Source organism: Suncus etruscus, chromosome 1 (assembly GCF_024139225.1).
Source record: "Suncus etruscus isolate mSunEtr1 chromosome 1, mSunEtr1.pri.cur, whole genome shotgun sequence".
In the NCBI taxonomy this organism is placed as follows: Eukaryota; Metazoa; Chordata; class Mammalia; order Eulipotyphla; family Soricidae; genus Suncus; species Suncus etruscus.
Window position 1 is genome coordinate 168309309 of NC_064848.1, and position 13445 is coordinate 168322753.

Here is a 13445-nt window from a genome sequence, read left to right on the forward strand (position 1 = left end):
GGCCGGGAGTGGTGGCACAAGTGGTAGGGCATCTGCCTTGCATGCACTAACCTAGGATGGACTGCAGTTCATCCCCCAGCGTCCCATATGGTCCCCCAAGCCAGGGAGCAATTTTCTGAGTGGTATAGCCAGGAGTAAGCCCTGATCATCACCAGGTGTGGCCCAAAAACCAAAAACCAAAAAACAAAAAAAATCATAAGAACCCCAACAAAATACAATAAACAAAATTAACACAAGCACAAGTTTACATGTTGTAATTATCATGAATATATATTCAAAAACATTAAAGGAGAAGACTAGGATATGGCTCCCTCTGGTAACTACACTTGCCTCATATGTGCAAGGCCCAAGTTCAGATCCTGGCACCACGTGAACCCAATAAAAGACTGCCAATCACAACCCCACTGGTCCTCAGAGCACTGCTGATAGTGCGATTAGGGCAACAGCACTACCACAAGAGACAACCTATATATATTAGAAAGAAAAGGCAAGTTTTGGACTGACAGTGGTGGTTCCAGAACTGTGGCTTCAGTGGTCAAGACATGGTGGTGCCGGGAAGTGGTGGGCACAGCAGTAGGCCATTTGCCCTTGCATGCACTAACCTAGGATGAACCGTGGTTTGATCCCTCGGCATCCCATATGATCCCCCAAGCCAGGATGCGATTTCTGAGCTCAATAGCCAGGAGTAACCCCTTGAGCATCACTGGGTATGACCCCAAAACAAAAAAAAAAAAAAAAGAACAGGACATGCCTGCATGAGATGAGGGACTGCGTTCTATCACTGGCGGTGCCTGGCCCTAAGCACTGCAGAGTGTAATGTTGGTGCTCCCAGGAAAACTGGGTGTTGTCTCCACAACAATAAAAATAAAAAGTGATATGGAGGTCTTAAGAATAAGACAAATATAACCCTTTTGCTTGTATTCAGCCATTCCTGGTAATGTTTAGGGAATAATGATCAAACCCAGGTCTCTTGCATACAAAACATAAATTCAGATATACACCACTGAGTATTGCACAAAAACAAGAAAAAAAGAAAGAAAAAAATTTGGGAGTTTTTTTTTTTTTTTTTTTTTTTTTTTGGTTTTTGGGCCACACCCGGTAACGCTCAGGGGTTACTCTGGCTATGCGCTCAGAAGTCGCTCCTGGCTTGGGGTGACCATATGGACGCCGGGGGATCGAACCGCGGTCCGTCTCCTAGGCTAGCGCAGGTAAGGCAGGCACCTTACCTCCAGCGCCACCGCCCCGGCCCCAAAAATTTGGGAGTTTTGTTTGGATCTTTTTTGTTGTTATTGTTGGTTGGGGGCCCATACCTGGCGGTGCTCAGAGCTTACTCCTGGTTCTGTGTTCTAGGATCACTCCTGTCGAGCTCAAAAGACCATAGGGGATGCCTATGATTGAACTTGGATCTGACATGTGCAACTCAAGTACCCCTCTGTACTATCGCTCTAGCCCCCTTTTATTTTTATTACCTGCCAAACAATGACTGGTTCATGGTAAGTATACTACTAATATTTGTAGAATTAGTTTGACTGATATTGAATATAACTAACAAAATTCATGCAAATTCATTAAAAGGAAATAACTGCATATGTGCTGTTAACGTTTTTAATGATTTACTTTGTATCTGTTTCTGACTTGTGCTTCATCTCCATAATTTCTACCATGAAGAGATCAATGGGATACACCTGGTCTTCTAATGGCCAAAACAGAATCCACAACAGCCTGAAAAAGAAGTGAATGAAAGCGAGTCACAATTATTCAGTGTACTAAAAGAAACCACTAGCTCTACTATTCTATTATTAGACTTCAAATATATGGCAAGGCCTCAAAGTATACTATGTTGGTCACTAATAATCAGTACCAGATGATACTTTAACCAGGGGTCTCAAACTCGCAGCCCGCGAGCTGTTTTGCGGTCCTCCGTACAAACATTTTGTGGCCCCTGCCCTAGAGAAATCTTTTTTTGTTTTGTTTTGTTTTAGTTGTTTGGGTCACACCTCCCCAATGTTCAAGGCTTACTACTGACTTTGCACTCAAGGATCACCCCGACTTTGCCTCCTGTGGCCCCAGGTAAATTGAGTTTGAGACCCCTGATTTAGACACTAGAGAAGGTCAGAGATTTTCAATTTTCACACTCTTATTGGAACGATACAGAAATAATTTAAGAAGTCTGATCTTAAAACACGATCTTAAAACCAGATCCAGGGAATCAGAGGTTAATAAAGTGGGTAGGGCTCCTGTGTTGTATGCAGCCAACCTGGGTTTGACCCCTGACATCTTATACGGTTTTCTCCAAGCGCTGCTGGGAATAATTCCACCAGTGTGGCCCCAAAAATCAGCAACAAAAAAGATCTAACAGGTAATGAGAAATAAAGCCAGGACTAGAATTTGAGCTCTCTTTAACTGACATTTCACTTCTCTTTCTACTATTTCGAACACCACAAAACTTTTCCACCAAGAGAATGTCTTAGCTTGCTTGAGCGATAGTGTAATGTGTAGGGGGCCTTGCATTGCAACCATCCAGAGTTCAAGCCCCAGAATCCTACAGACTCCCCCAAGCCCCACCAGGTGTGGTCGCTGAGTGCAGAGCTAGGAGTAAGCTCTGAAACACTGCAAGGGGTGCCCCCCCCCCCCAAAAAAAGAACCCATGTAATTTTTTTTTTTTTTTTGGTTTTTGGGCCACACCCGGTGACGCTCAGGGGGTTACTCCTGGCTATTGCGCTCAGAAGTCGCTCCTGGCTTGGGGGACCATATGGGACGCCGGGTGGATCGAAACCGCGTCTGTCTCCTAGGCTAGCGCAGGTAAGGCTTACCTTACCTCCAGCGCCACCGCCCCGGCCCCCAAACCCATGTAATTTTAATGGAAAATGAAACATGTAATTTAAGGGAAGAGCTCAACTTTGCTGGCTATAACACTAAGTTGCTTTGGGGTCACCACCATCCAGTGTTCGTGGAACTATTCCTGACTCTCTTTCAGGGTATACTCCTGTCAATAGTTGGCCCATATAAGATGCCAGGGATTGAACCAGGTTAGCTGCAAACATGGCAACACCTTTCAGCCACCTTTTCCTCTATGCTATCTCTTCACCCCCCCAATGTGAAATGCTAAGTCTTGTGTTCTAGTAAGAAAAATTTTCCATATTATTTATAACATATACATATTTGTTTTATTGTGAAAATAATGCTTTACGTAAAATTGACAATGCAGAAAGACTTATATTGTCTGGGGCCCAAAGAGATAGTACAACAGGATAATGAGCTTGCCTTGCACATAGTGAACTCAGGTTCAATGCCTGGCATTCCATATGGACCCCATAGCATTGCTAGGAGTGATTCCTGAGTGAAGAAATGTATTGTCTATACTGCTACATATCCCTAAGCAGAGAGAGAGAGATAGAGAGAGACAGAGAGAAACAGAGAGACAGAAGACAATGGCCTTGCATGATTGGGGCCCTGGGTTCCTTCCTTGTCATAACTAAAATAAACAAAATAAATATGACACAAAAGACAAAAATATTTCAGGTAATCATAGAAAAAGAATATCAGAAATCAGAAATAATTGTCTCTCTGGAATACAAAAGTTTAAATACCTACCTCAGTTAACACGTCAGCCAATTCAGCATGAACTTTAGTTCGTAGTGATGTTCTAGCCACATCTAAAAGGACTTCTCTTTTCATCTCTTTATTAATTTTAACTTCTTCCAAAACTTCAAGAGCTTTCATCTTTGCAGCTTCAAATCCTTCTGTTATTATTCTAGGATGCAGACCCTATTACAAGATAAAGCTATAATCATGGGTTGGGTGATAAGCTCAAAGGGTTAGAACTTGCTTAAGCTTTGCAAATGGGAGACCAAGGTGCCATGGATCCTTAGCACTGCATTAATGCCCAAGCACCACCAGGAATTGACCCGCTTAGCAGCAAGCTGAGAAAGAGAGAGCCAGAAACCACAGGTAGCTCTTAAAACTCATTCCAGATTCCTCTCTCTTCATTCTACCTAATGCTCAGGTGTTTTTTTTTCTGCTATCTAGACTTTCCCTTCCCACTCTTTTCCATCTCTATCACTCCTCTTAAATATTTTGCCCAGGTTTTTTGTTTGTTTGTTTGTTTGTTTTGTTTTGTTTTGTTTGTGGGTCACACCCGGCAAGCACTCAGGGGTTACTCCTGGCTCTATGTTCAGAATCGCTCCTGGCAGGCTCAGGGGACCATATGGGTTGCCGGGATTCAAACCACCGACCTTCTGCATGAAAGGCAAACACCTTACCTCCATGCTATCTCTCTGGCCCCTTGACCACGTCTTAATTCCTCCTAAAGATTCTTCCTGACTTCCTCAGACCACCTTTGAAACCTCCCTCTGCCCTTGGTGTTCTATCAAATCGTGGACCTATCTCTATCATTGTATCAATGTTTTTTCAGTATCTGTCCTTCCTGAAAGACGTTTCCTTCCTGAAATTTTGCTTAAATATCTCTCCCTAAGTAGACTTCAGAGGAAACTGACCTACTTTGAATTAAAGGGGGAAAAAATCCTGATTAGACTGAGTCAACTCCAAAAAACTATTACTGGCTTTAGATGAATGTAAGATCAAGCTAGCTATATATAAAGAAAGAGTTACATTCCATTGTTGAGTAAATGCTTTTCTCTTGCACTTTTCCACTGAGTGTTACTAAGGAAAGCAAAAAGCCTGGGTTTTCTCTTGACAGGTAAACATTTAGGATGAAAAATTAACTGGGGCCAGAGCAGTGGCCAGTCAGTAAGGCCTTACACAGCACTGCAACTTCCATTCCCCAGCATCCCATATGGCCGCCCTCAAGCCAGGAGCGATTACTGAGCTCAGAGTCAGTAGTAACCCCTGAGTGTCACCGGGTGTGCCCCAAAAAAAGAAAGAAAAGAAACCTTTAAGAAGTAGCAGAGCTATAAAACAAAGGACCTAATTATGATAACTGAGTTTTTTCATCAACCCTGAAAGTATCTCTGATCTCTTTTTCTATAGGATGTAACTTTTTATTGCTTAAGTGAGTTTTACCCTGTTTCTATTGTTTAACAGCCCCAAACTTACCTCTTAACTAAGTTAAGTCACAGGTAATGAATAGACAATTGGGGTGGGGGGGCCACACCCGGCGGTGCTCAAGGGTTACTCCTGGCTCCTGTGCTTAAAAATTGCTTCTGGCAGGCTCGGGGGATCATATGGGATGCTGAGGTTAGAATCTGGGTTCATTTCAGGTTGGCTATGTGCAAGGCAAATGCCCTACTGTTGTACTACCTCTCCAGCTCCAACAGACAATTTTTTTTTTTTTTTGGTTTTTGGGCCACACTCGGTAACGCTCAGGGATTACTCTGACTATGCGCTCAGAAGTCACTCCTGGCTTGGGGGGGACCATATGGGACACCGGGGGATCGAACCGCAGTCCGTCCTACACTAGCGCTTGCAAGGCAGACACCTTACCTCTAGCACCACCTTCTCGGCCAGACAATTTTTTATTCCAACTTTATTAGCTATGTTTTCTTATGCCATTACCCACTGAATCATGGTTAATTTTTTTTCTTTTTATATCTCTTAAATATTTAATTTAAAAAATTTGACTTTTGGGCCCGGAGAGATAGCACAGTGGCGTTTGCCTTGCAAGCAGCCAATCCAGGACCAAAAGGTGGTTGGTTCGAATCCCGGTGTCCCATATGTTCCCCCGTGCCTGCCAGGAGCTATTTTTCTGAGCAGACAGCCAGGAGTAACCCCTGAGCACCGCTGGGTGTGGCCCAAAAACCAAAAAAAAAAAAATTTGACATTTAAAATGGTATATAACTCCAATAAAAACATTTATTTTGGCAAAAAAAAAACATTAGTATTTCCATATAGAAATATTCAAACATATCTTAATAAAATTAACTTTTTTTTAGGGGCCGGAGAGATAGCATGGAGGTAAGGCGTTTGCCTCTCATGCAAAAGGTCATCGGTTCGAATCCTGCCGTCCCATATAGTCCCCCATGCTTGCCAGGAGCGATTTCTGAGCATGGAGCCAGGAGTAACTCCTGCGCACTGCCGGGTGAGACCCAAAAACAAAAAAAAAAAGACTTTTTTTTTAATTTTGGGTCACACCCAGCAGTGCTCAGGGGTTCCTCCTGGCTCCATGCTCAGAAATCGCTCCTGGCAGGCTCGGGGGGACCATATGGGATGCCGGGATTCGAACCAATGACCTTCTGCATGAAAGGCAAACTCCTTACCGCCATGCTATCTCTCCGGCCCATGAAAATTAACTTTTGCCCCTTTAAAATAAAACCACTTTACTAGTAAAAAATTTTGTTCCAAATAAAGAACAAAAATAACACAAATTTTATGAAATCTGAATACCTCAGAAATGTAAATATCAGCTTGTTTTAGTAACTCTCCAATAATCAGAACATTTGAAGTAGTACCATCTCCTGTAATGTCATCCTGAGCTGTTGCTACTTTGGCTATCAAGGAAGCTGTTGGGTGTTGTATTTGCTGGAAAAATAAAAAACAGATTTTTAAAAAGAGAGAATAAGATAAAGAAGTAAAAAAGTAATCCACTGAAGACAAGATAACCTAAGAGTCAATCAGAAAAAGCAAGAAATGAAATAAATTTCATTCCACAAGTTCACGTTTTATATTATCAATCCTTTTAAATGTCAAAACCAAAACTTAAAAATTGAGAACTAATGAGGTTTGAGCAGTCTATAAGAGAGTGGTTGCTTCCATATGCAATGACATTTCCAAAATAGATTAAATCGTTCCATCTTGAAGATTAATAGATTTACTACAGTTGCAAAGAAGTTTCTTTTTTTGCATGATTAAAATTATATAATTCAGAATTAAGTAATATAACTACTGTAACCTAGTAGTGTTCCTACAAAGTTTTAAAAAGGGATGAGGCAGGAGAAACAGTACAGAGGTACTTGCCTTGCATATAGCTGCCCTGGGTACCCCAATACCACATATGATCCTCAAAATCAAAAGAAGAAGAGGAAGAAGATAAATGAAAAGATAAAATCAGCCAAAAAATTTTGGTGACTTAATCCACAAATCTTAGCTCAATGACTGCAATACTTAACTGGCAACCTTGACTTAAAGGTACAGAATATAAGCATACTGTTTTTAGCAAAGGCTTATTAAGGTTTGCTAGAGTCAACAGCATCTGCTCACCATCTCATGAAGCAGCACATTGCCATCTTTGGTGAGTTTAATGTCACCTGCACCAGAAACAAGCCTGTTCCAAAAAAAGTGATGTTATTAGCTTCATATAATATGAGTCAAACAAGAGGGATACTTGATACCTCCCAATGTTTAATTCTTCCACCCTGAATATAGATATCTGGGCTTGGAAAAACCTCCATCCAAACCAAGGGCAAATACCATAGCAATTACCACTAATTTCCATTCAGAGTCACTTCTCCCCAAACTGCTATGACAATTTCATTCTAAATGGAGCATTTGCTAGATCAAGGATGAGAGCAATTGAAGGTTTAGAACAAACTGTTTGGTCAAAGAAGAGTAATAATACAAACCAAAATATATTAATTTCCTACAGGTTTTTTATTTTGGCAAAAGGCTACAATTCATTCCTTTCCATTTTTCACTATTCATCATAATCTCTAGTCTGCCTCACAGAAGAGAGTGTTTGGCTTGTGTTTATATAAAATTAACATGGAATTAATTATCTTTGGAAATAAACCTTGGTTTAACTGAATATGTATATTCATATATATTTTTGGGTCACATCCAGCAGCGCTCAGGGGTTACTCCTGGCTCTATGCTCAGAAGTCACTCCTGGCAGGCTCAGGGGACCATTTGGGATGCAAACGCCTTACTTCCAATGCTATCTCTTCGGCCCCTTATTACTTTTTTTTTTTGGAAAACTGAATATATTTTTAAAGAAATTCACCAGCTAAATGCCTTTCATGATTTATTTCTATAGATGGGAACAAAGGGAGAGAATGAACTTTTTTACAGTAAGCTGAACCACACACGGACTTTTTTTTTATCTTCCATACATTTTGTATTTTTCTTTTTTTTTTTTCTTTTTTTTTTTTTTTTTTTTTTTTTTTTTGGTTTTTGGGTCACACCCGGCGGTGCTCAAGGGTTACTCCTGGCTGTCTGATCAGAAATAGCTCCTGGCAGGCACAGGGGACCAAATGGGACACCGGGATTCGAACCAACCACCTTAGGTCCTGGATCGGCTGCTTGCAAGGCAAACACCGCTTGTACTATCTCTCCGGGCCCCCCATTTTGTATTTTTCTAAAGTTTTCGTGATCAAAATTCCTCCAATGACTTCTTTATATTCTCCATCACCCTCAAGATAAAATTCAAACTAGCTTTCCCAATCTGGTTATGTCTATTTTTTCTACTTTATCAAATGAATCATGTGGACAAAGTTTATTCCCTTAATAGACCATATTTGCTTTGGGCATTTTCATTTTCTTTTTATTTTTATCTTTGAGCCACACCCAGCAACTCTCAGGGGTTAATCCTGGCTCTGCCCTCAGAAATCGTTCCTGGCAGGCATAGGGGACCATATGGGATGCTGGGAATCGAACCACATCAGTCCTTGGTTGGGTGTGTGCAAGGCAAATGCCCTCTCGCTGTACTATCTCTCCAGCACCATCTTTCTTCTTCTTAAAGTTACTACTTATCCTGCTAAACCTTCTAGAAAGGCCTTCAAGAAATTTTTAGTGAATTCAACTTGTATTTCAAATCTATCAACTGGGGCCGGGCGGCGGTGGCGCTGGAGGTAAGGTGCCTGCCTTGCTGCGCTAGCCTAGGACGGACCGCGGTTCGATCCCCCGGCGTCCCATATGGTCCCCCCAAGAAGCCAGGAGCAATTTCTGAGCGCATAGCCAGGAGTAACCCCTGAGCGTCACAGGGTGTGGCCCAAAAACCAAAAAAAAAAAAAAAAATCTATCAACTGGAGCTTTTCAGTAGGATTCTAGCCTCGTATGCATGTATGATGAGGCCTTGGGTTTGACTGAAGGGGGGAAATGTGATAGCACAGTGGGTCTCGAGTGATAGCATACTTGCCTTGCCAAGTAGCCAACCTGAATTCAGTTGCTGGTACCCACTAGGGGCCCTCAAGCACCAACTGGAGTGGTCCCTGAGCACATACCTTTTGGATAGAAAAGTGGACCTTATCTGATTATCACATTATCTGATCAATTTTTTTCTTTGAGCATCAGAAATTAGTTCCTTTTCTCAGTATGATCACAGGTGTCGTCTTACCAAAAACATTAATTTTGCTCCAAATACTGTATCTCTATATCGACTTGTTAACTTTTTGCCCTCATTAGTCTCTTTCCTTCACTCTTATGATCATAGTAAGGAAATATATATATATATATATATACCTATATACTATAGGTACAATACGCTGATCAAAAAATATTGAATTGGGGACGGGAGAGATAACACAGTGGTAGGGCATCTGCCTTGCATACAACCAATCCAGGGCGGGTGGTGATTCGAATCCCCGCATCCCATATGATCCCCAGAATCTGCCAGGGGCGATTTCTGAACACAGAGCTAGGAGTAACCCGAGTGCCATTGGGTGTGATCCAAAAGCAAACAAAATTTTTTTTTCATTGAGAGGAGAAGCGATAGCACAGCGGATAGGGCTTTTGCCTTGCATGTGGCTAAACTGAGACTGACCCAGGTTTGATCCATTTGGTCCCCCAACCCAGGAGTGATTTCTGAGCGCATAACCAGGAGTAACCCCTGAGCGTCACCGGGTGTGTCCCAAAAATGTTTTAATTAAGGGGTCTTAAAGAGAACTAGGATTAAATAGCCAATTTCTCTAAGGAGAAATGGGGTTTCTAATTGCTTAATGTCAGCTTCAGGAAACTCAGAGAGCCAAATGGCTAAAGAAACTGTGGTCTACATATACACAATGGAATATTATGCAGCCGTCAGGAAAGATGAAGTCATGAAATTTTCCTATACATAAATATACATGCAATCTATTATACTGAGTGAAATAAGCCAGAGGGAGAGTGATAGATGCAGAATAGTTTCCCTCATCTATGGGTTTTAAGAAAAATAAGACATTTTTGCAATAATTCCCAGAGACAAAAGAGAGGTGGGCTGGAAGGTCCAGCTCAAGATGTGAAGCTCACCACAGAGTGGTGAGTGCAGTTAAGAGAATTAACTACTTTGAGAAACTATCCTAACAATGTGAATGAATGAGGGAAGTAGAAGCCCTGTCTAGAGTACAGGTGCGGGTGGGGTGGGGAGGAGGGAGATTTGGGACATTGGTGATGGGAAGGTTGCACTGGTGAATAGGGGTGTTCTTTCCATGACTAAAACCCAACTACAATCATATTTGTAATCAAGGTGTTCAAGTAAAGATATTAATAAAATATATATAAAAAGGGGGGGGGAGCCACAAAGTAGGAGCTTTACTTTCGAGGCTCTTTTGGGGAAGGTTTTTCTAAGAGATTGGGGGGAAACACAGGCCCCTGGTACGTCCACACGATGCCAGACTTCTAACTGGGTGCGCGCCCCATCACACCAAGCCAAGCCAACCCCGGCCACGGCGCCCTAACCGCCAGCCGCCAACCGCCGCCTCACATCTTCATGGTGCCCTTAGGCCCCAAGTTGGTACGCAGCACATTCTGCAGCCCTCGGGCGGCGCATATATTGACGGCCAAGGCCGCCTGGGCCCGGGCCACCTCCGCCTTGGAGTTGGCTGCCTTGATCGCAGCCATGGCGGGAGGATGGCGAGAGCAACCGAGCGACCCAAGACAGAAGTAGCCGCCGCCGACGTTTAGGACCGAAAAGTCCCGCGTCCTAGCTCGGCTCGACCATCAGCCAATCAGCGTCGGCATATGACGTGACGTAATCATACGGAGCCCCAATCAGCGTCGAGTCCGGAAGTGACGCGATTAGCCGCGCCGGAAAGGCCTGCGCATCCTCCCGGATCGGGCCGCCAAGATGGCGTCGCCCGCTTCGGCTCGCTCCTCGGCGGGGAAGCGAGTCGTGAATCAGGATGAGCTGCGGCGGCTGATGAAGGAGAAGCAGCGCCTGAGCAGCAACCGGAAGCAGATCGCGTCGCCTTTCGCGAAGTACAACCGTTTGGGGCAGTTGAGCTGCGCCCTGTGTAACACCCCGGTGAAGAACGAAGCTCCTGTGGCAGACGCACGGTCCTGGGGAAGCAGCACCGAGAGAAGGTGGCCGAGCTGAAAGGGGCCAAGGACGCCAACCCGGCTCGGGCGGCCAGCACCGTGGCCCCGGCCACCAAGAGGAAGACGCCGGACGCTGAGAGCCAAGAGAGCAAAAGAGCCAAGGCCGCCCCGGGGCCGCAGGCCCAGCCCTCCACCTCCGCCCGTTCGACCATCTCGGATAAAGCCGACGAGGAGGCTCCGAGGGCCAGTCTCCAAAGCCTCCGGGGCTCGGCCTACTCCCTGATTACGACGACGAGGAGGAGGAGGGCGAGGAAGAGGAGGAAGAGAAAGGAGCAGAAGGGAAGAAGGGGGACGGGGGCAAGCCGCCCTCGGATGCTCCAGGCAAGGAACACGGACTCCCCGTTGCGTGCGAGGCAGCGGCTAGTGGTAGTAGTACCTTGCCAGGCCCTTTCCAGGATACAAATCCCCTCCAGGCCCCTGTCATTCCTCATTCGGGGTCCATGAGAAAGCTGAGATACACGAAAAGGTCGTGGAGAGGCGAGAAACACCGCGGAAGCATTGCCCGAGGGGTTTTTCGATGACCCGGAGGTGGACGCGCGAGTGCGAAAGGTCGATGCCCCCAAAGATCAGATGGACAAAGAGTGGGACGAGTTTCAGAAGGCCATGAGGCAGGTGAACACGATTTCCGAGGCCATCGTGGCCGAGGAGGATGAGGAGGGACGTTTGACCGCCAGATTGGGAGATTGACGAGCAGATAGAGTGTTACCGTCGGGTGGAGAAGCTGCGGAATCGTCAGGATGAAATCAAAAATAAACTCAAGGAAGTCCTGACCATCAAGGAGCTGCAGAAGAAAGAAGAGGAGAATGTTGACAGCGACGACGAAGGAGAACTGCAGGACTTGCTGTCGCAGGACTGGAGGGTGAAAGGGGCTCTGTTATAGCAGTTTAGAGACCCAAGGTTCAAACTCTCTGCAATTATATAAAAGTGTCTTCTCATTCTACCACCCACTCATGTGTAGAAATTTGGTTATTTAACAATGTTAACAGTGAACTTGAGTTCTTCAGTTAACATTTTGGCAACTTTAGGATTTATATATCTTAAATTTGGTACCTTGCAAGTTTGATAAGGTTAAGTTTGGCAACTTTAGGAGTGGTAGATACTGCAGAGCCAACTTTTTTTTAATCACCTGTACAGTTTCATGTATAATTCAAAGTTGTGATATGAGCAAGCTGTAAATATTGTAAATTCAGTATATATTTACTTAGACGTTTCTTTTTTGAAATTTATAAATAGATTAACCTAAGTTTTTAGATGAATATGATGTTTACTACTTGAGATATCTATGGCTTTTTCTTTTGAAACCCAAGAGAATTTGGGGGAGAGGGGGATTGGTGGTAGTGGTGTTTAAGAATACTTCTCAAAGGCTGCAGCCAAAGTATAGCTCCAGCCCCTGAAAAGGTTGTAAGAATCACCCCAGCACCCCATATTGTACTCCCAGCCTAGGAGTGATGCCCTAGTAGAGAGCCAGGAGTAAGCCCTGGAACACTTCTGGGTGTGGCCAAAAAAGTGCCACTATCACTTTTCAGAAATATAATTCTTTTTGAACTAATCAGTTCTCTAATTTGGGTTATCTGCTTCAGAGTCATGATCATACCAAATATGAACAATTTCCCTAGCCCAAAGTTTCTCATAATTAAACCAGTGATACATAGATGCAAGCAAAGGTGAAAATCATCCCCAAGTTGTTCATAATAGTTATTTCATGCATTAAATATTCAAACACCAATCCCACCACCATTATGACCTCCACCAGTTTCCCCAATCTCCCACCTGCCACCATAATCTGCCTCCATACAGGCATAAATTTACTAAATAATGCTTGTTACAGCATAAAGGCAAAACCCATCAAAACTAAGATCAAGTCAAGTCAACTTGAAATGATTGTTAGACTCTGGTGTTCCTATAGTTGGTGTCTTAAGAATTTACTGGGCTATAGTTGGAGCTAGTTGAGCCTTTTGTGTTACTGTTTTGGCTCACTGAGGTTGGTAGATTACTGTGTAACTCTCACCAGATTTCCTGTGAACTGCTGGGCTGACACACACAGGTGTGCTCCAGGATTTATATATCTTAAATTTGGTTCCTTGCAAGTTTGATAAGGTTAAGTCACTGGCCATTTCTGTCAGAGGATGTAAGGAGTGAATGGCCTTAGGCTGCTTTCATCCAGAAAGGGGAATCTTGCCCCCCCCACACACACACACACACCTTTACTGAGAATGCCAGAACAGGCATGACTACCTGGGAAGTATCAGCAGCCATTATTT

At 43.8% G+C, this 13445-nt stretch overlaps 2 protein-coding genes across 2 annotated transcripts in view; one reads left to right on the forward strand and one right to left on the reverse strand.

The window, feature by feature from the left end:
- The window catches only part of CCT6B (chaperonin containing TCP1 subunit 6B), an 84656-nt gene extending 73891 nt beyond the window's left edge, over window positions 1-10765 (reverse strand). The window contains 6 exon segments of the mRNA XM_049790027.1: window positions 1618-1682; window positions 1684-1722; window positions 3595-3768; window positions 6343-6477; window positions 7156-7219; window positions 10571-10765. Of these exon segments, the coding sequence (XP_049645984.1) occupies window positions 1618-1682; window positions 1684-1722; window positions 3595-3768; window positions 6343-6477; window positions 7156-7219; window positions 10571-10707 (614 nt within the window). The 5' untranslated portion in view covers window positions 10708-10765.
- A 162-nt stretch (window positions 10766-10927) lies between these two features.
- On the forward strand, window positions 10928-12131 carry ZNF830 (zinc finger protein 830). The gene is given in 7 exon segments (XM_049772298.1): window positions 10928-11122; window positions 11124-11141; window positions 11143-11371; window positions 11374-11622; window positions 11625-11663; window positions 11666-11864; window positions 11866-12131. Coding segments are annotated over 7 exon segments (1122 nt in total). The 5' UTR covers window positions 10928-10933; the 3' UTR covers window positions 12065-12131.
- The last annotated feature ends 1314 nt before the right edge of the window (window positions 12132-13445 follow it).